The sequence below is a fragment of the Typopeltis vanoorti genome, chromosome 8 (genome assembly GCF_054136105.1).
Source record: "Typopeltis vanoorti isolate ZY-2024b chromosome 8, IOZ_Tvanoo_1.0, whole genome shotgun sequence".
NCBI lineage: Eukaryota > Metazoa > Arthropoda > Arachnida > Uropygi > Thelyphonidae > Typopeltis > Typopeltis vanoorti.
The window spans coordinates 148,893,682-148,918,916 of NC_143556.1; the positions used below are offsets into that span (position 1 = coordinate 148,893,682).

General features: G+C 34.7%; 1 protein-coding gene across 1 annotated transcript in view; it reads left to right on the top strand.

The window, feature by feature from the left end:
• Usp39 (ubiquitin specific protease 39) overlaps positions 1-25,235 on the top strand; it is a 407,046-nt gene that overhangs the window by 122,502 nt on the left and 259,309 nt on the right. The window contains exon 5 of the mRNA XM_090396479.1: positions 19,432-19,528. Within this exon, the coding sequence (XP_090252605.1) occupies positions 19,432-19,528 (97 nt within the window). The remainder of the gene's footprint in view (positions 1-19,431; positions 19,529-25,235) is intronic.

Sequence of the window (25,235 nt, forward strand, 5' to 3'; positions counted from 1 at the left end):
GGAGGGCTAAGAGTGTTTCATAGATTGATTACAGGGATATGGGGGATAGGTTCATGGCCTAGAGAATGGAAGAAGTCTGTTTTCATGCCATTACAAAAGAAGGGAGATATAAAGGCTTGCAAGAACTATAGAACTGTTAGTTTAATATCTCATGAAGCAAAATTTTATTGAAGATCATGCTAAATAGGATTAAGGCAGAGATGCCTGAGTTACAAGCAGGTTTTAGGAAAGGTAAGAACACCAGAAATCAAATCCTTTGCCTTAGTACAGATCATAGAAAAGTATAAAGAATTTAGACTCCCTCTAGTAATGTTTTTCTTAGACTATTCTAAAGCTTTTGACTGTGTTCAGCATGTGAAACTGTGGGAAGTAATGAAAAGAACGAGTTTTCCTCGTTCCAAGGTGGCTATCAGGTTGATAGCCACCTTGTACAAGGAGCAAGAAGCCACAGTAAGAACAGGTGTTGGATTAACTGATTGGCTTCAGGTTGGAAAAGGAATTAGGCAAGGATGTTTACTTTCTCCTCACTTGTTTAGTATACGAAAAGGTAAGAGCACCAGAGATCAGATCCTTTGCCTTAGATAGATCATAGAAAAGTATAAAGAGTTTAGACTTCCACTGGTAATGTTTTTCTTAGACTATTCTAAAGCTCTCGACTGTGTTCAGCATGTGAAACTGTGAGAAGTAATGAAAAGAACGGATTTTCCTCGACACACTATCAGGTTGATAGTCACCTTTTATAGGGAGCAAGAAGCCACAGTAAGAACAGTTGTTGGATTAACTGATTGACTTCAGGTTTGAAAAGGAATTAAGCAAGGATGTTTACTTTTTCCTCACTTGTTTAGTATATATGCTGAGGACATCATGTTTGAAGCATTGAATAAACTCAAGACAGGAATTAGGAGAGGTGGTAGATTGATCAGTAATCTGAGGTATGTATGCTGATGATATCGTACTCCGCTGTCATGAGAAGGAAGAACTAGGACAAATTCTTGATAAAGCTAACAAGATCAGTAATAACAGAGGACTTCATCTCAATCCTAGCAAGACAAAGATTATGGTTCTCAAAGGAAATACAAACAGGGAAGCTTTTGAGAAACAAGTGTTCCTGAATAGAAAAAGAATTGAAGTCAGCAAGTTTGAGTACCTGGGATCCATTATTATTGTGAAGAATTGCTGTTCAGAAGACATCAGAAGATTAGCAATGGCTAAAACAACGGTCAGAGACTTGTCTAAAATTTGGAAGGAGGATGGATCTATTTCTATGGGAACAAAGTTGAGGATTTAAAATGCAGTTGTTCTTCCAACAGCAACTTATGGATGTGAGGCTTGGAGCCTAAAAAAATTCAGATGAGAAAAGGATAGCTACTTTTGAGATGTGGCTTTACAGAAGGCTGTTGAGGATATCATATATTAAAAGGTGTACAAATGAATGGGTGTTAGAAAAGATTAGTAGAACTTTAAGGCTCCTTAAGGATATTGACAAAAGAAAGTTAAAATATTTTGAACACATTGAAAGAATGGAAGGAGGACTTCTCAAAACATTAATGTAAGGTAAAGTTCCTGGAAAAAGAGGAAGGGGTAGACCATCAATGAGATGGATGATGTGTGTGTGTGGAGTGACGGATCTTCAGAGAGTTGAAGCCTCCAGAAAAGCATACTATAGGACTACATGGCGAGGCCTGGTGGCACATCACTGAGTGACCATATGGCATTTGTGGATACCCAGTGAACATATGATGATGATTTGTAAAGTAGTCTGACTTCCTTCCATCGTATACAGTGATCTATCTCTAAGGCTTTTGAGATAGTCTGCTTTTTGGTTCTCCATTCCAGATGTATTTTATGTGTGTTTTTACCTGACTAAAGTAGTTCATCTTGTTTATATCTAAAATATTGAGTTACACACTGGCAGGGTTTACTGTAGACACCTGGAAAGGAGAGAGGTTCTAGGCAATCCTAGATTTGTCTTTGGCAGGTCGATACATTATTTAGAAGTTTTTATATTGCAGTTTTTATATTATTCTGAAAACCAGATTTTGATTTTGATCATGAATTACTAGCTGCAGACATTAAGTTGAAATTTACAAATAGCAAACCAAAGAGCCTTAGCAATACTGTTAACATGTAAAAAAAAAACTGAAAGGTATGTATACAAAACAATTGCAGAGGCATAATAAAAACAGTTAATGAAAATAACCTTTGATAATGTAGAAATACATGGAAGCAGAGCATTTATGGTAAGTGCTGCAAGAAAAACACATGTCACAACAATTAGAGAAAATAACAACTGGAGCTGTAAAAAATGCAATGCTGAAAAACAAAATAGATAGAATGTGCAGATTTGTCAAAAATGCTTGGTTGGAAGAACAAGCAAAAATGTAAAGAAGCCAATCAAAAGAATGATAGCAAAATTGTATGTAAAATGATAAAATAATTAATAAAAACACCACAAAATGGACCATTAAATTGAAAGATAAAAATAATATTGAAACTGGAACAATTCAGGAAAGAAAAAAAAATGGAAAGAATATTACCAGATACTTTTGCACAGGGAAGAACATTAAAAATAAAAAAATAAAAAACTGGAGACAGAAAGAAAAAAAGCATAGTCTACAACATTGGTTTCCAACCGGTGGTCCGCGTACCCCCAGGGATACGTGCTGGGCTATTCAGGGATACACGAAAAATAATCAGTAATGGCAGAAAAACAAGTACAGTAAACTATTTTACATTACGATTGACACTGAATAAAAGTGTCAGTATTTAAAAACAGCTATTTTAAAAGCAAGGGATACAATTTATAGAAATGGATTGAAAAGGGGTATGCAAGTGAAAAAAGGTTGGGAATCACTGATCTACAATAAAAGAAGACATACTGAATGCAATAAATCAAATGAACTTCTCTAAGTCACCTGGTTATGATGAACATCCTATTGAACTGTGGAAATATGATGGCATTGCAGGCATCAGTTTCCTGCTTGAACTTTTTATATACAGTGGTGAAATTCCAAATGACTGAAAGACAGGCATCATAATATCAATTTTCAAAAAGGGAGATAAATGAAGGCATGAAAATTATAGACCCATACCATTGCTAAGTCATAGTTATGAAGTCTTCACATATTATACAAAATAGAATCCAGACTTTAATAAATGAGACCATAGAAGATCAAGCATGCTTCAGACATAGAAGATCTACTATAGACCATGTATTTGCAGTTAATATCCTGGTTGAAAAGTACTTGGCATACAACTTACCTATATATTATTATTATTAAGAGAGAGAGCCTTAGAGAATACAGAGACAAATGCAAGAAAGCTAAACACTGTGTAAAACTAGCTAAACAAAAGTCATGGGAGGACGTTGGCAAGAACATAGAAAATAAATATCAAGAAGGTGGTAAGATATTCTGGAGGTTGTTGAAGAAGCTTAGAAATGGAGGAAAGAGTGCTGTAAAAGGAGTTAGAGATGATGAAGGTGACATGAAAATGGGAGAAAAAGATATCCTGGAAATATGGAGTAATTACTTCGAAAAATTGCTAAACGAAACAAGCAGTGATAGCACAGTGGTAAAAAACACTCAACAGGCACACAGTCAGGAATATATATCCATACTTGAAGTAGAAAAAGCCATCAAAGGCTTGAAATGTGGAAAGGCAGCAGGAGTAGATGATATTCGACCAGAAATGCTAAAGTATGGTGGTATAAAAGTCTTACAGTGGCTGCACTGCATATTCAAAAGGTTTGGACAGAGGGACGAATTCCTGATGATTGGAGTAGAGCTCTCATAGTACCCATATATAAAAAGAGAAATAAAACAATGTGAGAAATACAGAGGTATTTGGTGAAGAACAAGCTGGAATCAGGCCAAATAGAGGCTGTCAGGATCAGATCTTCACTTTACGACAAATAGTTGAAAAATCATGGGAATATTACAAAGATCTGTATTTAAGTTTTGTTGATCTGGAAAAGGCATATGACGAGATTCCAAGAGAGAAGCTATTCAATACGCTACAGTTATATGGTGTCAATGGGACATTATATCAAGCAATACTTAGTCTTTATTTGAGTTGTAAGTCAACAGTTAGAATTGAAGGAAGTACAGGAAGATGGTTTAATGTTAAATCTGGTGTGAGACAAGGATGTACATTATCCCCTCTGTTATTCATTATCTATATGGATCACATTATGAAGGAAAGTGGTATTAAACATGATATCAGAATTGGTGATGTTAATGTCAGCTCTTTGCTTTATGCGTTATACTTCTTAATAAATCCACTACAGGTTTGCAAGATTCCCTGACTAAATTGAATAAATGTTGTAATAGATATGGTATGAAGGTCAGCAATAAAAAAACAAAGACAATAAAAATAGGTAGAATCGTTGAAAATGTCAACTGCGTTGTGATTGGAGAACCTGTGGAACAAGTAAAACATTTTTCAGCTACTTAGGCATGATTTTTAGTGAAGATGATAAATTAAATATGGAAATAGACAACAGTATGAACAAAGCTGGTATGCTAGTGTTACGTCTCTGTATTTTCGTTTCCTTATTAGAGTATGTATTTAAGTATGATCAATTGATCCAGTCTTCTCTATATCCTTCTACCTTAATTTTATATCTTTCTCCTTAATATATAACCTAGTTTGGCTCCTAGGGATATTTCCTCTTCAGAAACTGGCAAATTTATATTTTAACTGCGCCAGCCAGCTTCCTATAACAAGAATATAATTCAAACTCAGGGAAATATTCCTAGGTTTTAGGCATATACGTTAATCTAGAATTCACACACGAGTATATAGATCTTGGTACCTTGCAGTCGTATCCTAAGATCTAATCTGGATTATATAATTATCTAAACTCCTTCCAGCTATTTGGTTCTGTTTTCACAATGACAGTTTGACACCTCGAATTCAGGCAAGACTCAGGTTCAAGTAACAAAACATGTTTATTAATCTTAAAAGACAGGTACATTAAATCTTGTATTAAGTTATCAAAACTACTGAATTGCTAGCTAAGTGAATGTCTTATGCTAAGCTATACAAACTGTTCAATACTAATCTAACCTTCTTACATAAACTGACATGCAAAATCATGTAATGCAAATGGATAATTAAACAATGTCACACTCAAGTCGAGTTTCTTCATTCACATTTACTTTAAACAGATATTTCACAACTCATTTCTCTCTTAGTTAAATTTTACTCAATTAAAAGAGTTTTCACTATTTCAATCATATACAAGTTAGAGATTTATCCTATACAATTCTTTGTCTAATAGAATTGGCTGTATTAATTACTTTATCCTGTCAAAGTTCTCTAAAATGTCCTCAGTCTTGCTTTATCAAGACACATATTCTACCTTCAAACAATCTCAAAATATAAAACAAAAGGATCTTTACTTTACCAAGTCCCTCCGAAGGTCTATTAGCTGCCATGTGTTGCTCGGGTCATCCTTCGCCTTGGCTGGTTCTGGGTCAGGTCTTGTGGCTGAGTTCCGTTCTCTGCTACCAGACACAAATCAGGAAATGGCTGGAGCTACGAGCCTTCTCCGCTCCCTCGGGTGGGTCATTCAGCATTTGGCACCATTCTGCACGAGCTGTTGATTCTCGTACGGGTCTCCGCGGAATACCTCTCAGCACGAGTCATGAGCCGGCTGTCTGTCGACATAGCACCCTCGGCTTGTCCTATCTCTGATCACTCGTCGAGAGTCCTCGATCTCCTAAATCCCGGAAGAAACAGAAAAAAGCCTAGAGCTTGGCACGTATTGCCTTAAATATTCTTTCTCATCACCTTCTTTTTCTGTATTGTTTTTTCGCACCATCCATAACATACATCGCCCTTAGGGTGATCCCTTGCTTTCCCTCCTTGCTATTAGGTGTTGTTTTCGAGGAAAGGCGCTTACGTCAGCCTTCGGTGTTACAACAGGCACTTGCAGCTTAGACGTGACTGTTGATCCTATTAGACATTTCTTACCTGACGACTTACGATTTTTTGATAGCTTTATAATACATAAATTAAGCCATTATTCCTTTACATGAATTGCTAATCTGACATAATTCTTGATTTTAGCTTTCTGTTTGACAATAAATAATTCCAATACATTACACATACTAATATACACTTTCACATACAACAACTTAGGTGTTTCTCACCTTCTGCTGGTAAGCAGGTATTGTGCAAATTTCTTTGTTATTTTGTAAAGCTTACATGTTAGATCCTGAAGGAACTTGTACGAGAACTTTATCCTGAATGAATAACTTGTCAAGGAGTTCTCCATTCAATATCTAACGGTAGGAAGTCAATTGAATAAATTCATATGGAATAAGAGAGAAATTAGTCAGAACACTAAATTAGCTGTATACAAGATGGTGTTCAAACCAGTTTTAACTTATGGATCTGAGAGCTGGTTTAGAAGTAAAACACTTGACCAAAGACTAGAGACTTCAGATATGAGAGTCCTGAGAAAGATTAGAGGCATGAACAGATGGCATCAATGGCAATATCATATTAAAAACGAGGATATTAGGAAAGAACTTTACATTGTCAGCATCTAGTAAGGCATTAGCAGAGCTAATCTCAGGTGGTATGGTCACTTAAACAGGATGGGCCAGGAAAGATTAGCAAAACAAGTGTTCTCTGCCAGGTAGGAAGATGATGATGTAAATTTTTCATGTAGTACTATCATATCCTGTACACCCCTTGAGGGTACATGTCAGGAATTTTTTTTTTGATGGTGATTATTAATAGAGACAATGCGGGGAGTCAGGAACTCATTGAGGGAGGCCATTCTATTTGTACCATCTGTCATGCCTGTTCTTGAATTCATTCATGCTGCTTGTATACACAACATCCAATGGCCAATCATTCCAGTCACACAGCTACTCTTGAGAGAAAATACTAGCCTTAACCCCATTCTTCACAGCATTCGTTCTCAATTCCATGGGTGCCCTCACGTCCTTTCCCCACCATCTATAAAATGAAAAATTCCATCAATTGAAATCTTTTATGACCCTTTCAGAAGTTTGCAAGTCTCAATCTCATCCCTCTTTCTCTGTTTGCCTGTTTGCCTAGTGTCTGTAGTCCACAAATTCTCAATCTGTTTTTATAATCAGTATGCCACAATCTTGATATCATTTTTAACATTCTCATTTGTACTCTCTCCAATATATCAGAATCACAATGGAAACTAGGAAACCAGACCTGCACGCAATAGTCCAAGTGAGGTCTTATCAAGGCCTTGTAAAGAGGCAAAAGAACGGCCTTATCTTTTACATGTGAAAGTTCATTTCAGCATTGCCATTATTCTCTGAGTTGCATTTACAATTTTTGCTATATGATCCTTGAACTTCATCTTACTGTCTAGTGAAACTCCAAGATCCCTAGCCTCATTAGTTTCTTCAAGCATAATCCCACAAATATAATAAGATGTTGAATATCTAATCACACTAACGTGCATAATTTTACATTTATTTACATTAAAATGGCAGCCATTTTTACATGCCAACAATTCCAGCCTATTCAAATCATACTGCATATCAGCAGCACTCCTGATTAACCTGCCTGTCTTTGCATCATCAGCAGATAGTTGTATGTCACATGTCAAATCCTTCCCAATGTCATTAACATACAGATTGAATAACAATGGACCAAGGACTGATCCGTGAGGCACACCATTGGTTACCTTGAATCTTGCAGATTCACAGTCCCCATATACCACTTCTTGTTATCTCTCAGTCAGCCATCCCCCTTATTGAATATTTTATAATCCAATTCCGTATTCTTCAGTTTATGCAACAGTATTCCATGCTGTATTTTGTTAAAGGCCTTACCAAAATCCAAAAGTATCATGGTGTATCCAATCCCCTTGTCTAACTCAGTGGTAACATTATTATAGAATGTACGTGGGTAAAACATGACCTTCCCTTAGTAAATCCATGGTGTTCATTGTAAAGTAGAGATTCTCTGTCAACCCATTTCTGAATGTGAGCCCTAACTAACTTTTCCAAAATCTTCATCTCCACTCCTGAGATAGTCATTGGTCAATAGTTGCATACATCGGTCTTTGCACCACAAGGGTGGTGCAAAGACCGATGTATGAAACTTATTGTTAATTAAAGACCGATGTATGCAAATAGATTACCATACATTTTTTCTAGTCCTGCAGAATCTTCCCTGTTCTGAGACTCATATAGCCAGTATGAGACTCATATAGCAGGTCTTAGAACTCATCGTTGAATGTTTTTAGAGGATGTACTGATTTTCGTTTCCCTGATGGTTTGTAATTTAAAACTTGTTTTGGTAAGCTTTCTGTTTTCATTCTTTCAACTTATTCCATCCATTTATGTTTACATATTTTTATTTTTTCTATTACTGATTCCTGGTTTAATTCTTTCATAATTTCTTCATTTCTTTTGTGATCGAATAGAGTATACTTTGCAGTTTTTCTCATATGCTTCATTTCAGCTGTTATTAATCTTTGTTTGTCTTTTTGTTTTATTGTCCAGATTTCACTTTCTTAACAGGACTGGTAGGACTAATATATTGTATACTTTTAGTCTAGTTTGTTTTTGAACTAAGTTAGGTTTAAATTAGAGTTAATTACACCTGTTATTTTTAAATATTTTGCAATTTTTAGGCATTGAGGCATTTTAACTGGAACAACTAACTCTTTAAAAAAAATTGAAGACCTAGCAATGGGATCACCCATTACTAATTTATATGTGGAATCGTTTGAATATTTTGCACTTAATTTGGCTCTCCTCCTCAAGCACCAAGTATGGTCGAAGTATATAGATGCCTTTGCCATTTGTCTGCATGACTCACAGGCTCTCTAACTTTTTGCATTTCCTCAATAATATCCATCCTAGAACTAGTTGCACTGTGGAAGAGGAAAAAGAAGGGGCTTTTGCTCACTTTGATAATTTAATTACAAAGGAAGCAGATGAGCTCCTCTTATTTTCAGTTTGTTCAGTATACAAACCTCTAAACAGAGTACTTACCTGTGTTGGATTCTGAATGAAGAGAAATGGAAATTTGTTAATATATCATTCAGAGTCCAACATAATCTACCATTCCCTGAGCAACATTTGTTTTTTTTTTAACTAATAGTCTTATGCTCATAATTAGCTATTTATGTAATTTCTTCAAGTTATTTTAATTGATATTTATTTATTTATATATGTTTGGGATAAATTACAGTTATGAAAAGCTGTTGTATTAAAATATCATTAATTTTGTGAATTTAATTCCTTTAACATAATGTTAGAAATTGAAATATATGTAAATTTGATATATCCAGAAGATTCTTTGTGGTATCACTTGATTGGTTGCTATGAGAAATTATGTTATTTTTAGTTAGCGCATGTTTACTCTATACTATGCACAAGGCAAAGTTGATGTGAGCTAAACCGGTGAGAACCAGTTTTTGGCAGGAAAAAGGAAGGAGTAGATATGAAAACGTAAGTAAAAACAGAATCGAGTAGGGAAGTATAGAGAACGGTAGTTGGAGACTGGAAGGGAATTTTGATGTGCCGAAAACGGTATTTAAAGGACTGGGAATCACTTGGTATTTTAACTTACCTTTTTTCTGAGTTGGAATTTTACCAAAACTTCCTAACGCCTAGCAGTGAAATAGTGCAAGAAATAGGTTAATACGTATAAGAAAACGAAAAAATAAGTAGGTAACGTAAACCAAGTGCATAAAGATTATATTCTCCCGAGTCTATATATCAGTCGCGGAAATGGAAGATTCTTTTAAGTTTGTGCTACTACATAGTAAAAGTCAGTAAATTGTTGTTCGATCTACTTATGATGTGTTGAATCTATATCCTGGTAAGATTACCTTTACTATACTTTGCAAGAAGTAACGAAAATTATTTCCTCCGAAAGTAAATCATTCCTAGTTGCAGTATTCAGCGAGTCAAGATTTAATATGTGATGTGCTAAGACCTCTTCAAATGATAACTGCTGTGTTATTGAATTAAGTGTTCATTAACTGAATGAGAATACTGTGAAGCCTATTCGTTGTGATTTAGGAATCTCAAACTTACGTGAACTAAAATTCATTAACTGAGCTTAGAGAATTACAAATTGAATGTCTGAATGTTCATGAGTTGTATTCTTCTGAATAGCTTGAACTGATTTGATATTTAAAATTGTTTTGAAATTGTAACCTTAATCAGAGTAGAGTTGTGGTATAAGCTCTTTGTAACAAGAAGGATAAGATCTGTATAATATAATCTTTTATCATAAAGTTTAAGCTCAGCTTAATGAAAACTTTATATTCGTTCAATAATAATGTCCCTGTTAGAATATTGTGTTATGATGTAATTTATGTGTCACTGCATTAAATAATTTTGTTTGAATTGAATCTTGTATTTGCCTGATTGTTTCATTGCACTGTTCATTAAAATAATTCGAATCTTAGCGGGAACCCTATACAATAAAGAGAACCTCAGCCTAAAATCAGCTTTATAATAACCTAGTACAATTGATGGTTCATTTATCAAAGTTGCTCATGCAATTCAGAACATGGAGTGGCGCAGTATAATATGAATTTTCTTCATGTTCGGATGATATATCAGCCTACAACTAATTGAATTTACAACCAATAAATACCAACGAGAGAGAGTTATAAGACGATAAAACATGATTGAACAGAAATTACAATCTAACACCTGCCTAAGATAAATCAAGGATTTCCTGGACCCTCTCTCCTTCTTAGATGTCTACAGCATCCCCAGCCAGTGTGGAACTCAATATTTTGGACAGATAGGATGAACTACTTTGGTCAGGGAAAAAAAAAAACATAAAAAATTCATCTAGAATTGTGGAACAAAAAACCAGGCTATCTCAGCATGCCTAAGAGAAGGACCACTTCGTAAGATGGAAGAAAGCCTGGCCACTTCACAAATCATAGTTTAAATTGAAGAGACTGTACATGGAAGCAGCACCCATCAGCATTAACTACAGGAATCACCACAAAGAGTGCTACTCTCTCCTCCATGCACATTACTGTCCTTGTTACCCAGGTCATTTTTGTGTCTTCATTGAGTGTAGTGTTAAATTGCCTCTGATAATGCTAGTGAATGAAATAAAATCAAAATTTAATGAAAATGTTTCAAAACTGCTGATGGGTGCTGCTTCCAGGTACAGTCTCTTCAATTTAAACTACGATTTGCGAAGTTATATCTTAATTAATTATATCTTAATTAATGTATTAAGATATAATACATTAAGATATAAAACCATGGATAACACAAGAAGTAATCAACTTTATCGATGAAAGAAGAACATGGAAAATAGGAGCAAAAACATTGGATAAAAGAATCAAACAGTTATGCAGGAGATTGAAAGAAAACTGGATAAATAGGCAGTGCACCAAGATAGAAGAATTACAAAATAGGAACAAAACCAGAGAAGCATTCCTGAAAGTGAAAGAACTTAATGGAAAAGCAAAACATGTACAGTCTAATAACATCAAGGACAAAGATGGAAACATACTCGTTGATAAGGAAAAGATAAATAGAAGATGGGTGGAGTATTTATCAGATCTCTATGATAATGGTAATACGTTAGATGATTCACGACACCCTAAGTTACACGTAACAACAGATACTACTCTACCCACAAGAAAGAAGGTAGAACACGTAATCAAGAATCTTTCTGATAATAAATCCCTTGGGTGTAATAATATTCCAGCTGAGAGCTGCTGAAAGCTTTGACTGGCAATAATAACAACTATTTAGTGGAATCCATTCAGGACATCTATAAAACAATACAATTACCTGACGTTTTTACAACATCTATCTGCATACCAATTCCAAAGAAAACTAATGCACAAAATTGTGAGGATTACAAAACTGCAAGCCTAATATCCCATGCATCTAAAATTATTTCAATCATTGTTAACAAACAAATTGAAAGAACCTTAAGCGGTGAATTGAGTGAACAACAGAAAGGCTTCAGAAAAGGAATGGGAACCATGAATGTTATCCTGGAACTAAAAATACTAATAGAAAGATCACTTGAAAGAAATAGGAACGTTTACATATGCTTCATAGACTTTCAGAAGGCATTTGACTGGGTAAAACATAATAAAATGCTCATTATATTAGATAAATTAGAAGATCATGTACTTAAAATTATAAAAATGATTTACACCAAACAGAAAATGCAGCTGTTTAACTGAGGCTTCTGTAGTGAAAATGAGCAGTTAGAGAAGGGTGTATCCTTTCACCAAATCTGTTTAATATCTATAGTAGGACAGTGATGAAAAAGATTGAAAAACAAAAAATAGGAATTAGTATCAATGGTATCAAATACAGCAATCTTAGATATTCTGATGATATCATTCTAATAGCATAAAACGGAAACAAATTAATCAAATTACTATGGCTACTAATTGAAGAAGGTAAAGCGTTTGGATTAGATATAAATGCAAAAGAGATGAAATTTATGAAAATCTCAAAGAAAACACATCTGAGCCAGAAATATTCATAAACAATATGAAAATTGATCATACAACAGAATACAAATATTTAGGCACCTACTTTATTTCAGATGGAAAACAAGATAAAGAAATAAAAATAAGAACAGCAATAATTAAAGATGCCTTCTGGAAAAATAAATATCTGCTCAGAATTTCTGTGGGTATCGAGACAAAGAAAAGAATGATAAAAACATTAGTGTGGCCAGTTTTCACATATGGAAGTGAGACCTGGATATTCAAGAACAGAGTAAGTCGGCAGATAATGGCCTTTGAAATGTGGTGCTATAGAGAGCTCTGAAAATCTCATGGATAGGACATTTGCATTTGTCACATATTCTGTCCATGAGATTTTCAGAGCTTTCCTATAGCACCACATAGAATGAGAATACAAAGATCTTTATTACAGGAAATGATCCAGAGAAAGATGAGATTAGTTGGACATATACTGAGAAGTTCAGCAGGACAGAGGATACTAACAATTTTTAGAAGGAAAAAACGAAGGACATGACTTAAAGATATAAGATCGTGGACAGGATCACATGGCTATGCAGAAACAAAAAGGAAAGCCACCAACAGAGAGAACTGGAAGGACATGGTGCTGCATCCTCTCGCTGAGGAAGCTACATGAAGAAGAAATGCTAGTAAATCATTTATTTGCATTACAGTGTCTGTGTACACCTGGCCAAAATTGTGGAAACCTTTTGGAAAAAGTGTATTTTTGAGGTTTGATGGCTCATAACACCACTTTGTTTTGGTGTAATACCATAAAATTATATATCAATGGAAAGATAATTTAATCAAGAATGTAATGCAACAAAGTTTGTTCAATTATCTGTATTCTATGAAAAGTTATAGCCAGATAACCAGAAAAAAGAAGCACAACCTGCTTAGGTTGATATGAAGTAGCTTTCCTTCATTTGAATGTAGCCAATGTGCATGAGTGTTTAGAGAGCCAATCAGGTGTCATCTTGTTTTGGCAATGAGCGAATAAGGTCACAATAGGATTCAGCTATTGATGTCGTATTGGAGCTGAGAGGAGGACATTCATCAGTGTGCTATGTGATTGCTATGAAGTTGGTTGTTTTTTTTTGTGTGTGTTTTTCATTTAGTAAGCTTATAAAACGTAATAAAATTAAAGAAATGGCGCAAAGAGTTGACTGGTCACCCAGAAAGCGATGTAAAATAGTACTATTAAGTGAACAAGGCTACAGTTATGAAGAAATTAGAAGAAAACTTGGTGGAAACTTAACCAAAGGTGGCATTTCTAAATTTTTGAAGAGGTATAAGGAGACTCAGTCACTACAAAACCAGACTGGAAAAGGTGCACAACAGCAAGTGATAATAGAAGAATTGAGAGACTGTGCCTATGTGACAGAAGAAAATCATCTGGGTGTATACAAGATGAAATGGTTCAATACAATGTGAAGTTGAGTGCAAGGACTGTTCAGCACAGACTGCAGGAATTTAGTGATTTAGAAATTAAATGCTAGAATTCCACAAAAAAAAAGCCATTTTTATCTCTCAAACAAAGGTTGAAAAGATTAAACTGGGCTAAAACCCATGTTAACTGGACAGCGGAACAATGGGACAGTGTTATTTCGAGTGATGAGACCAAAATCTCCCTGTTTGGTAGTGATGGCATAAAATATGTAAGGAGAAGAATCGGAGAAGATTTGAATCCTGATTGCATTACACCTACCGTGAAACACCCACTTAGTGTTATGATCTGGGGTTGTATGACATCAAAAGGTGTGGGCAGAATTTGCATGATTAATGGGAATATAAATACCCAAAAATACATAAACGAAATACTTGAGCCCAAACTGCACGTGATCTTTTTCAAGATAATGAAGCATTTATATTTCAACAGGATTCAGCTCCATGTCATATTGCTGCTGTGTGCAAAAAGCGGTTTCAAGATAATCATATCCCACTGCTGGAATTGCCTGGGAATAGCCCAGACCTTAACACAGTCGGAAATCTACGGAGCTGACCAAATAAACTTGTTAGTCAGAAGCAACCCACCAATAAAACCCAATTAATAGAAGCAATAATTCAATCTTGGTTTCACATTATAACAGCTGTAGAACTAAAAAACTTGGTTCACTCCATGGGAAGGCGTTGTAAGGCGGTAATTAACGCTAAAGGTTACCCAACTAAGTATTAACTCACATTGTGAGAATTTTTGTATATCTCATTTTTTCTGTGTTTCACTTTTCTTCTTTATAACTGCTGTTCTAATAAAAAAATCCTTCATAAAAGTTATTGCATCACATTCTTGATTAAATTATCTTTTCATTGATATATAATTTTATGGTATTACTCAAAAAAAAAAAAAAAGTGGTGTTGTGAGCCATCAAACCTCAGAAATACACTTTTTCCAAAAGGCTTCCACAATTTTGGCCACTAGTGTAGTTTCAGTTCCAGATACTTCATTTATTTATTTTTATTTAATTTTTTTAAATTAAAAAAAAAAAAAATTTTTTTAAAAAAAAATCCTCCCCATTTTTATCAATTATATATTTTTTTATTTATTGTTGCATAGTCCAGAAACCCTGCTCTAGAGTCTAAACATAACTTTTTCAAGCCACTTCACCCCTTCAATAAGTGGGGTGGTGTTCTTTCAAAGTCCAAGTCAGACTTTGAAAGGACAATTTCACCGGGTAATGAAATTCATATGCTCCCTCTTGACTTTCTGCAGTCTGAATATGCCAATAGTGAGGTCATCATCCTCAGAGAATTCAATGTCCACCTCACATTGGGTCCCCTTCTCCAGTTTCACTGATGGCAGTGATGCTGAGGTGTTTGCCATCAACTAAGTCCAAGTCTGACTTAGTTATGATTCTTTAAGTAAGGACCAAGTGTTAAAAACTTTCCTCCTACCCAAATAGCAGTCGTTCCTTCTGACCAAGGCCATTGGGTGCAACTTCTGCCCATCCAGGTTACTGCCACTCTCACATCCTGACAGTATATTGTAGTCATCTCACCAAAACACAAGACCAACTTACTGATATCACTCTTCTCTTCCAATTCCTGCATTGATGACATGGACAAAGTTCCATTCCACCCCAGAAAGAATGGTTCTCTTCATGTCTCCCATAGTCTTCCAACAAGAAGAAATCCGAAGAATCCTTAACAACCTGAACACAAACAAGACATCTGGTCCTGATAGTATCTCGCCTGTTATGTTAAAAAACATTGTGCCCCCCCCAGAACTAATACCTATCCTGTATCGCCTCTTCAATATATCGTATTCAACTGGCGTTTACCCTACAACATGGAAACAGGTCTACATCCAACTAATCCCAGAGAATGGTGATAAAAGTCAACCAACGAACTACCATCCAATTGCTCTCACTTCTGTTCTCTCAAAAATCATGCTGAAGGTCATCAACAATCAACTCTTGACATATCAACTAATCAGACCAGCAGTATGGATTCTACCACTCGCAATCTACAGTTGATCTTGCTTTCACCACCCACCTGTGGACTCAGGCCATGGAGAAATTTGGAGAAACTCGTATGGTTGCCCTTGACATTTCAAAGGCATTTGATCAGGTTTAGCACAGAGGCCTACTCACCAAACTGCCATCCTGTGGTCTGCCTTCCTCACTCTGTAACTGGATCACCAACTTTCTCACTGGTTGCTTACCACGTGTCATGGTAGATGGTTTACTCTCCTCAGATTTCCCAACTAATTCAAGAATACCTCAAGGTTCTGTTCTTTCACCCACTCTCTTCATCTTGTATATAAATGAGCTGCTCCCACAGACTTCCAATCATATCCATAGCTTTGCTGATGACAGTATACTCCATACCTCCTTTTTCATTCAACAAAGCTTGTAGTATTCAAGTATTAGAATCCTCAAGATCTACCATGACCAGGAACCTGAACTCAGATTTCTTATATATATCCCAGTGGGACAACCTTGAAACTTCAATGCCACCAAAACTCAGTTCTGTCTGATCTCTCACAAGAAAGAGCTCGTTTCCATCATGAATACTGAGATATCCAAACATGATCAGATTTTTCTTCTTGGACTGACTTGCACCTCTCATCTTTCCTGGCACAACTGTAGCTTCTACAGCTGCCAAAACACTTGGAATCCTTTTTCGAACAAGACACTATTTCACACCTTTACAGCTGCTAAATCTATACAAAGCCCAAATTCGCCCAACTATGGAATATTGCTTCCATATTTGGAGTAGTGCACCAGAAACCTCTCTAAGATTGCTCATTTCTCTGCAGAAGATCGCATTTCAGCTAATTAATGATCTCCCTCTCACAAACCCACTCAATCCCTCTCTTACAGGCATTCAGTTTCGACCTTGTGCCACTTCTGCAGATACTTTCATGGACAGTGCTCTGCTGAATTGACTATTATTCTTCCACTCTCCTCTAAAATCATTAAAACATGAGCCACTGCTAACTAATTCCCTTTAAAGTATCTTGAAGCTCACCAAACCAATCTCACTGCTTCCTCTTTCAATCCATCTACCTGTCCTTTGGAACAGCCTCTCCCACTCTGCCTTCCCAAAGATTACAACCCACAGCTCAATCTGTTCATGTTTTGCTTGAAGGAAAACGTGAACAGATTCCTCTTGTCCATACACAGCACTAATGTGTTGTAGGTCTTGTGGCCTTATATATGGGTCAGATATATAAAAAGTTATTTCAATTAAAATCATTTTCCTTTGATTGCTTTGCAATTTATAGTTATTTAGTTTTTGTTCTTGGAAGTGATGTGTTACATGACTTCCAGTTCCTTTTTTTGTGAGTTGACCCAGCTAACATAATGTCCTAGCATTCTATATATACTATACACCAAGATCAGCATAAAGTATTCATATCATATAAAATGCTTGGTGCTTTCAGTCCGTTTTTCAATAGTGCTAAAAATTGCATAAGTAGCATATTTTTCTTCATTGCTCTTTGAATAACTAATGTTTTCAGATCAGGAGCAGTGTGGATGGAGAATACAAAGAAAAAAATCCTATTTTTGTATTATTATTAAATTTGCAAGTTTAGAGTTTAATATTGCTTTTTAATAATCCTTTTTCCATTTAGGAAATGATTAAAATTACTGACCTTTTTTCTTAAAATTAATAACTTTTTTCTTAGAATCGTTATTGAAAATAGCATTTTTGATGCTAAAAATTCATTTTATCTTTCAAACCGTTATATTGCTTTAACTTATGATAATGGGAAGTTGTATGCTGAAGTTGGTCATTATTTACTGTTTGACAACGGCTACCATAATGTGAGATTCTGTGATGTTGTTGTGTCCCCTTTCAATATTATTCCTTGAATCATTATATATCAGGCCACTATAAGTGAGGTGTCTTCTACATGGATCACGTGGTATCTCTATCACACAAAGAAATAGCCTCAGGGTAGAGCCAAATTTCATTTGCGACAGAGTCCTCAAATCAATTTACCTCTCTTAAAATCCCAAGAAATTTATATTTTTAGACTGCACCACTTAGAATTATTAGATTAAAGATAATTACTCAATCAAGAAGTAAGTTAGAAGATATACTCATGTGACCTAGGGTTGCAGTCATGTCCTCAACCTTATTCAATTAAACTCCAGCTCAGATCCGTAGTGAGTTTCACAAGCGGTGCATTGAATTCTATACACAGACTCATATATTTAGTTAAAGTCAAGCAAGGTTTATTTGTTTCTAAATTTACAGTTTAATATACAAGAATATTCATCATTCTGAATAAGACATTCTAATTAAATCAATTAATTAGCTTTACTTTATCAGATATGATCTCTGAACACATTTTTCATTTTCTCAAATAATTCACACAAAAGTAAATGAATCTATATCATCTAGATTACTACTAAATTCCATTATTTAATTTCTATACTAACAACTGGTAACATTAACCATTCTCCAACATACATAGATTCAAATTCAGTTATTAACCATTCACTCATGACCTCCTATAAAATGCGTGCTATAGTCCTGACCTTAAATTATATCTGAGTCCTTCACTAATAAATCTTCACATATCAGTACACATTCAGATTGCATTCATATAAATAACAAATTTTACTTATCTCTACTCGATGGTACTTCTATCCGACTGCATCTGCTTTAGTCTATCTTCTGCTTCGTTACGACATTTCCTTGGTTCCCTCAATCTACTTCGGGTCAAGACTTTATAGTGATTATCAGCTTAGACTTCAGGACGCGTGCTTCTGCTGACTTTTCAATGGCATGGTTTACCGCTACTTTCCAGGAATCTAGGATAGGGTTACCTGCTGTAACATCATCCTAGTCTTTAGGTATCGTTCGGCCATCCCCGAACCAGCACCAGGTTAAACCTTCACTACTCGAGGAAACGTGAGAACTTCACAGAATATGTTCTAGTGTTTCTTCCACAAATTATCCTTACATCGAATTTAACATTAACACAAAACCATAACTCTCTTAATTTACACTTTGTCTCTGGCAACTTTCCTTTATACATATTTATCTAATTCCCCTCTATTTTTATTTTACATTAAATTTTTCTATTGCACTAATTAATTATTTCTTTCTTCTTAAATCAATGTATTCAATATTTTCTCAAGTTTACAACTAAAAGTCTAAAGTCTACTTAGAAACAAGCATGTTTACTTAATTATTTTACTGGGTTTTTACTTCTTTGCTTGTTAAACCATGATAAGTGGAATTTTAACATTCTTAACTTATCAGGGTATAACAATGTACTTACTTAGAATGTTTCAGGGAAAAGATCTCAGAAAACCTCAGTTTGGACTTTCTTACTTAAAGTTATGATAAGATAATGTATGGAAGTTTGATTGTGTTGTGGAGTTCTTTGATCAAATTCTCTAAAATATGCTAGATACAAAGTAATCTTTTGCCAACAAATGATTATACTTATTACGAAGAATATAATGTTATCTTTATTTTTTTAGTATGTCTTAAAGCCTACGTTTATGCCCAGGGAAATAGTACGGATTGAATCAAATGATAAATTGTCAAGAGCTTATGATGGTACTACATATATGCCTGGTAAGGATCGTGTTCTTTTATTAGAATTTCTGAGAAAGAATGTTAAAGTAGTTGATAATTAAATGTTATATTTCCATTGCATGGGAATTATTATTTTTTAACTTTTATTTTAGGACTTCTATTTATTGGTGATTTAAATTGAAACATTGTACACATTGATGTGTATACGTTGTTCAAATGTATACACATCCAATGATACATTAAATATGCATGATACATTAAAAACTTTCATAATGGAGATTAACCGTACGTGCACTAATAAAGAATTACTTTTCTAATAATGTTCTCTTTTAGCCGAGTAACTAAATATACATGTTGACTGCCAACTACGAGATAACTCGTAGTTGGCTGGATGCTGAATGCCCACTATGAGTTTTCTCATAGTGGCCAGGACGATCTATGATGGCAACTATGATCATTCTCAATGCAAGTCCATTCAACGTCTTAACAGCTGCAGGAAATGAAACAAATCATAAATAAAATGGATTTATTCAGTAAATAAAAAAAAAAAAATTCGCATTTTCAACTAAAAGTTTTCTAGTAGCAAAAAACAAGGTATATGAAATATTTTTATACGTGATATTTCTTGAAACATTCTTCCACATAAAAGGTGGGTTTTTTTCACAAACGCAAAAATATCTTGTTTCTCGCCAGTGTTTTTCAGTCGTACAAACACGGCAAGTTTTAGTTGGTCTTGATTTTTTTTTTTCAATCGGAGGTATGGCCTCCAGGTAATGGAAATTTTCAGGATTTGTAGATTTGTTGTTTGTCCTGGGCATTTTGTCTTCAATTAGATGGGCTATGAATTTTTCCCTGAATTTCAATGTCCTTATATCTGAGTTGGTAGCTTTTTGATATAACAAATGGGTATTATGAATGTACATTTCTATAATATGTAGAAATATATTTTCTTAGGCCACCTAATTGTTTTTCGCATAGCGGTATAATATGATAGCATTTGATCCGATCTTCAATGCCAGACATGTTGTTATTATAGTCCTTGATGATGTTCAGCTTTATTGATATCTTACCATTCCTATTTTGAACTTCAACAGATTTCACTTTGTGCATGTTTGATATAGCCAGAACGTCTCTTTTATCTTGCCACTTGCATACAACAACTGATTTATGTCTGCTCCATGAAACATCACCTTTTTTCAGTTTTTTTGTATTCCCTTTCCTGTTGGATCTTAGGGTCCTGCGGAGGTATGTTTACTTAGCAGCGAGTCCCTTTATTAGTGAGACAGAGTTATAAAAGTTATCTGTGAGTAGTATGTAGCCTTTGTCCAATTAGTCTTCCATCAATTCAGTGGCCCATTTCAGTTGATATTTCAATCTTGTTGCAATATATTTTGATTCACAGCTCAATTCCATTTGACTCGCACAACTCGTAAAATTTGACACCGTACTTGTGCTTTTGTTTTTGATATACTGCCAGAAGAACCATGCCAAAGTACCATGGACTCATCTATATGCAAACTTCTGTCTTGAACATGTTTCTTACTCATTATTTTATTCAAATAGATCAATATTGGTCTTATTTTATAGAGTCTGTCATTGCTATCTAGAGAATTATCAACAAAATGTAGGAAACGTCAAATCAATTGAAATCGATTATGGCCCATAATTGAACTCCAAAATGACATTTTGTATAGAATATCGATATTCCAATAATGTTCAATACTTGAAAATGTGTAAGGGCCCCATATATAGGAACAAATCAAGAAAAATCTTCATTTCTGCAGTGTCAGACATCATTCCAATGTGTTAATCATGAGGACCTTGTCAGTGGCCCTGCTTTCCTATTTCTTAATTAGCATAAAAGTCAGTCGGCACAACAAGGAGATTCAGAAATTCCTCTGTGAAGAAAAGATCCACAAGATTTTCAATGGTCAAATTTTGAGAGTTGAATTGCAAGCCACAATCCTCTAGAAAATCTAATTGAGGTGGATCTTGCTCAGTTTGACACCAAGAAATGATTTTGTTAGTAGTTGCTTCTAAATGTCTTCATCTTTGTTTTCTTCAGATTAACTTTCTGAAGTATATTTGTCATTTCCATGTGTATTTGTATCTGACGGCTGATAATTTTCATCAACATTTGAAGCATCTTGTAGAAAGTCCTTCCAATCTGATTTGCTCATAGTCACATAAATTTTTATTTCTTTTTCTGTTCGCTATCTTTTTCGAGACATGATGTGTATGCTGTCATATGTGCACCTTGCATAAAACTGAATGGTATCTAGACTGAATCTACACTGCAAGAAATAACTAGTTTGCACAAGCCGCTGCAATGAAACAATACGGAGCGATAAGTGGAATTGGTAGAAGGGGCGATACAAGATATTTCGTAGTTGGCATATGGAAATACTACTTCTGTCAGGACACCAACTACAAGATAACTCGAGTGAACTTATTTTGTCACAAAAAGTATCAAAAAATCAAACTTCCTCATTTTCCTATTGAATAAAGTAATTTACTGACCGTGGTGTCTGGGATTTGACTTGACAAACCCCCTGTGGCAGTCAATGTAATTAGTAATTTCTTTAATGTGTTGTATAAAAATATGTATAGTTTTTGGCCTGTAGAAAACTGCTTAATTATGAGAATGATGTTTGGAACCTTAGGTTCATTTTTTGCTACTTTAGTTTAAACATGAGAATGTATTATTAAGTTTTTATGTTATGAAGCTACCTACTTTAATGAATAGTTTTTTGGATACAGTTGATTAATGATTATGCCATGAGATGTGGTTAAAGTTATGTTAGTGAAAAGCATCTGTTTCATTGATTAGTGAAAATAATATCATCATGAACCTACATTGGTAGCTTCTTCAAGATGTACAGAAGCAATATGGACACTAAATTAATTGCTTAGTAAATTTATGTTTAAATTAGGATAAATTGTTTTGGGAAAAAATATAAAATTTAAAAATATGAAAAATAATAAATAAAATTTTGAATATAAATTAGGTTTGAGGTGTTTCCTATATAGTTTGCATCAGTGGGCATGCATTATTCTGTATAGTTGAAAGCTTTTCTTGATGGAGAAACCTTTGCAAACACTTGATGAAGTTAAGAAATCAGATGAAATTTACAGCACGAAATAAAACAGTGTATAGATTAACAAGGCTAAAAGAGTCAGAGTGGAGTCCAGTTGAGATAATGATTATTTAAGAGCAGGGCTGCCAAGAGAAATTTTCGAGCCCCTGACAAGTCTGTGGTAAAAAAGTGCATCACTTTTGTTTAATAAAAAAAAGTCATATAAAACATTAAACATTTATTTTAAAAAAGTGTACAATAAATTCAAAATTCGATACATTACACACCATACAAAATACAAACATTAAATAAAAAGATTTTATTATTTAATTTTATTATTATTAATTAATTAATATTTTAATAATTAAAAAATCAAATTAATAAGAATACTTTTATTTTTTAGTGCACGGCCTACACTGTACAGTTGCACACTTTGCAAACAATCACAAAACCTTCGTCTATCAAAATACTAACAAGAACGAAGTGTTCTGGCAGGTAACATTGAATGCAATTACTAGCTAGGGCTAGCGCAGCCGACTGCAACAACCTTGCATGAACGCCTGTTGACGTCATCACCCGCTATAACTACAGCGATTCACGCCGAGAGAATCAGTGTCTTCCAGACACTCACAGCGAGCTAAAGAGCATAGCCGTCTGTCTAAAACAAAACACAGTATCATTCTCAATATGCCATTATCCTTTATCATTGATGTATTATTATGAGAATTAAAACCATGCATTATAAACACAGTTATGTGACACGTCGGGGCCCGTGACAAAAGTCTCAGATGTCACCCCCTCTCGGTGGCCCTGTTTAAGAGTAGCATTGTAAGGGTTTCATTATTAGGGTGTGGAAATAGACAGGTTGTACAGGATTGACTTTCCAGGTGAGGGGAATGAGCAACAGCTGTAGCTGTCAATATGATAGTAAATTATTGTTTTACTGGCATCTCCATGGGGTCAGAAGACTCATTGCAGAAGACAGGTAGTGTGTGAATAATGGATTTTCCACAATGAATCTTCTGACTCCATTGCAGAAGTCCATTATTCACACACTACCTCTGTTCCTTTCCTTCAACTCATTCACTGATGAAGCATTCACAACCCAACAAAGCAAAAAATCTAGTACTGACACCTTTGCTAATCACACTCTTATACAATTTCCAGAGGTGTTTTCTTCCTTTCTATCCAGAGTAGATAAATCCCATTAACTTAATGTTCAAAAGAACATAATTCATAATATTAAGATGTAAGTAGACTGTAAAACACGTTAAATGCAGTAATAAATTTTGTTAATTAGCAACAGATAGTTCATGCTGAAATTAAGTTCATTGTTAGTGTGGAAATAAACATTCAGTTTAAAGAGACAGAATATAAGATATATACAGCAATCATTTATCCAGTTACAGCAAGTATGCCATGACTAGAAGAATCATATATAGGTGATTAATATTGGATAAGGAGACTTTCTGCCAATAAGGATAATTAAGTTGATTTTTGCGTTATGTAATCAAGTTGTACTTAAACCAAAAAATACATATGATGGTATAAACGTGGAATTTTGTGCCGACTGGAATGTTGCCTGGCTAAACAAGGCTATTTTTGTCATGGAACCAGGGTGGACAGTAAAAACTCAGCTACTGGAATAAACTTCAACTCAATATCGTGAAAAAGACCAAGCATGATTTCAAAAGATTCAAGATAGGGACCGTCAACATAAGGAATATTAGTGGAAAGAAAATTGAACTGGAAAAGTACTGCATGGACATAATTGGTGTTACCAAGACAAAGCTGAAATAAAAGATGTGAGATCTAACTGAATAAGTAGAGGATGTTATTATATTCAGACAGAAGGATCAAGAAAAGGCAAACTTAAAAATGGTGAAATGGACAATTAAACTTATTTGTGCCCATGGTCACTTTGAAGGTTCTACTAAGGAAGAAATGGAGAATTTTTTCGAGTCATTAGAGCAAGTGGTTGACATAACGAAAATGGAAGAAAAAGTGGTCCTTGTTGGAGATCTAAACAGCAGAGTAGGAAATGAATCCCACCAGCCTAACTAAGCTTTGAGCAAAGGGCAAGGCTAATAATAAGAATGATGATGATGAGTACCTGATGGATTTCTGCTCAGGATATAGTCTAGTAATAAATATTAGAAACAAAAAGGATTTGCCATGGGTTCTCCCTATCACTAGTCCTAGCCAACCTCTTTATGGAAAATTTCAAAATGAATCCTATTGAAAACTATCACAAGAAACCAAAAACTTGGTTATGTTACATTGATGATATTTTCATTTGGTCAGGAATAACAGATGACTTAATTCAGTTTAAAGATTATGAAATTTACTCTTGAACTGGAGGATTGCAAAAAATTACTGTTCCTTGATATCCTTCTTGAAATAAAGATGAAAAAAGATTGAACTTTACAGTATACAGAAAAGCTGTTGCAGCTGGAAGATTTTTATATGCTGCTTCACACCATCATCCATTACAAAAAGTAGGCATGGAAATGGGAGCATACTGCATTTCCAGTAAGGCAAAAAAAAGGAGCGAAGTGAACTACCTGAAGCATACAAATCCGAGATGATCAACAGAATTCTTAATACACTTCCAACACACCTCCTTTTACATAAACAAGATTTTAAGAATGCAATCATGTTATCTTACA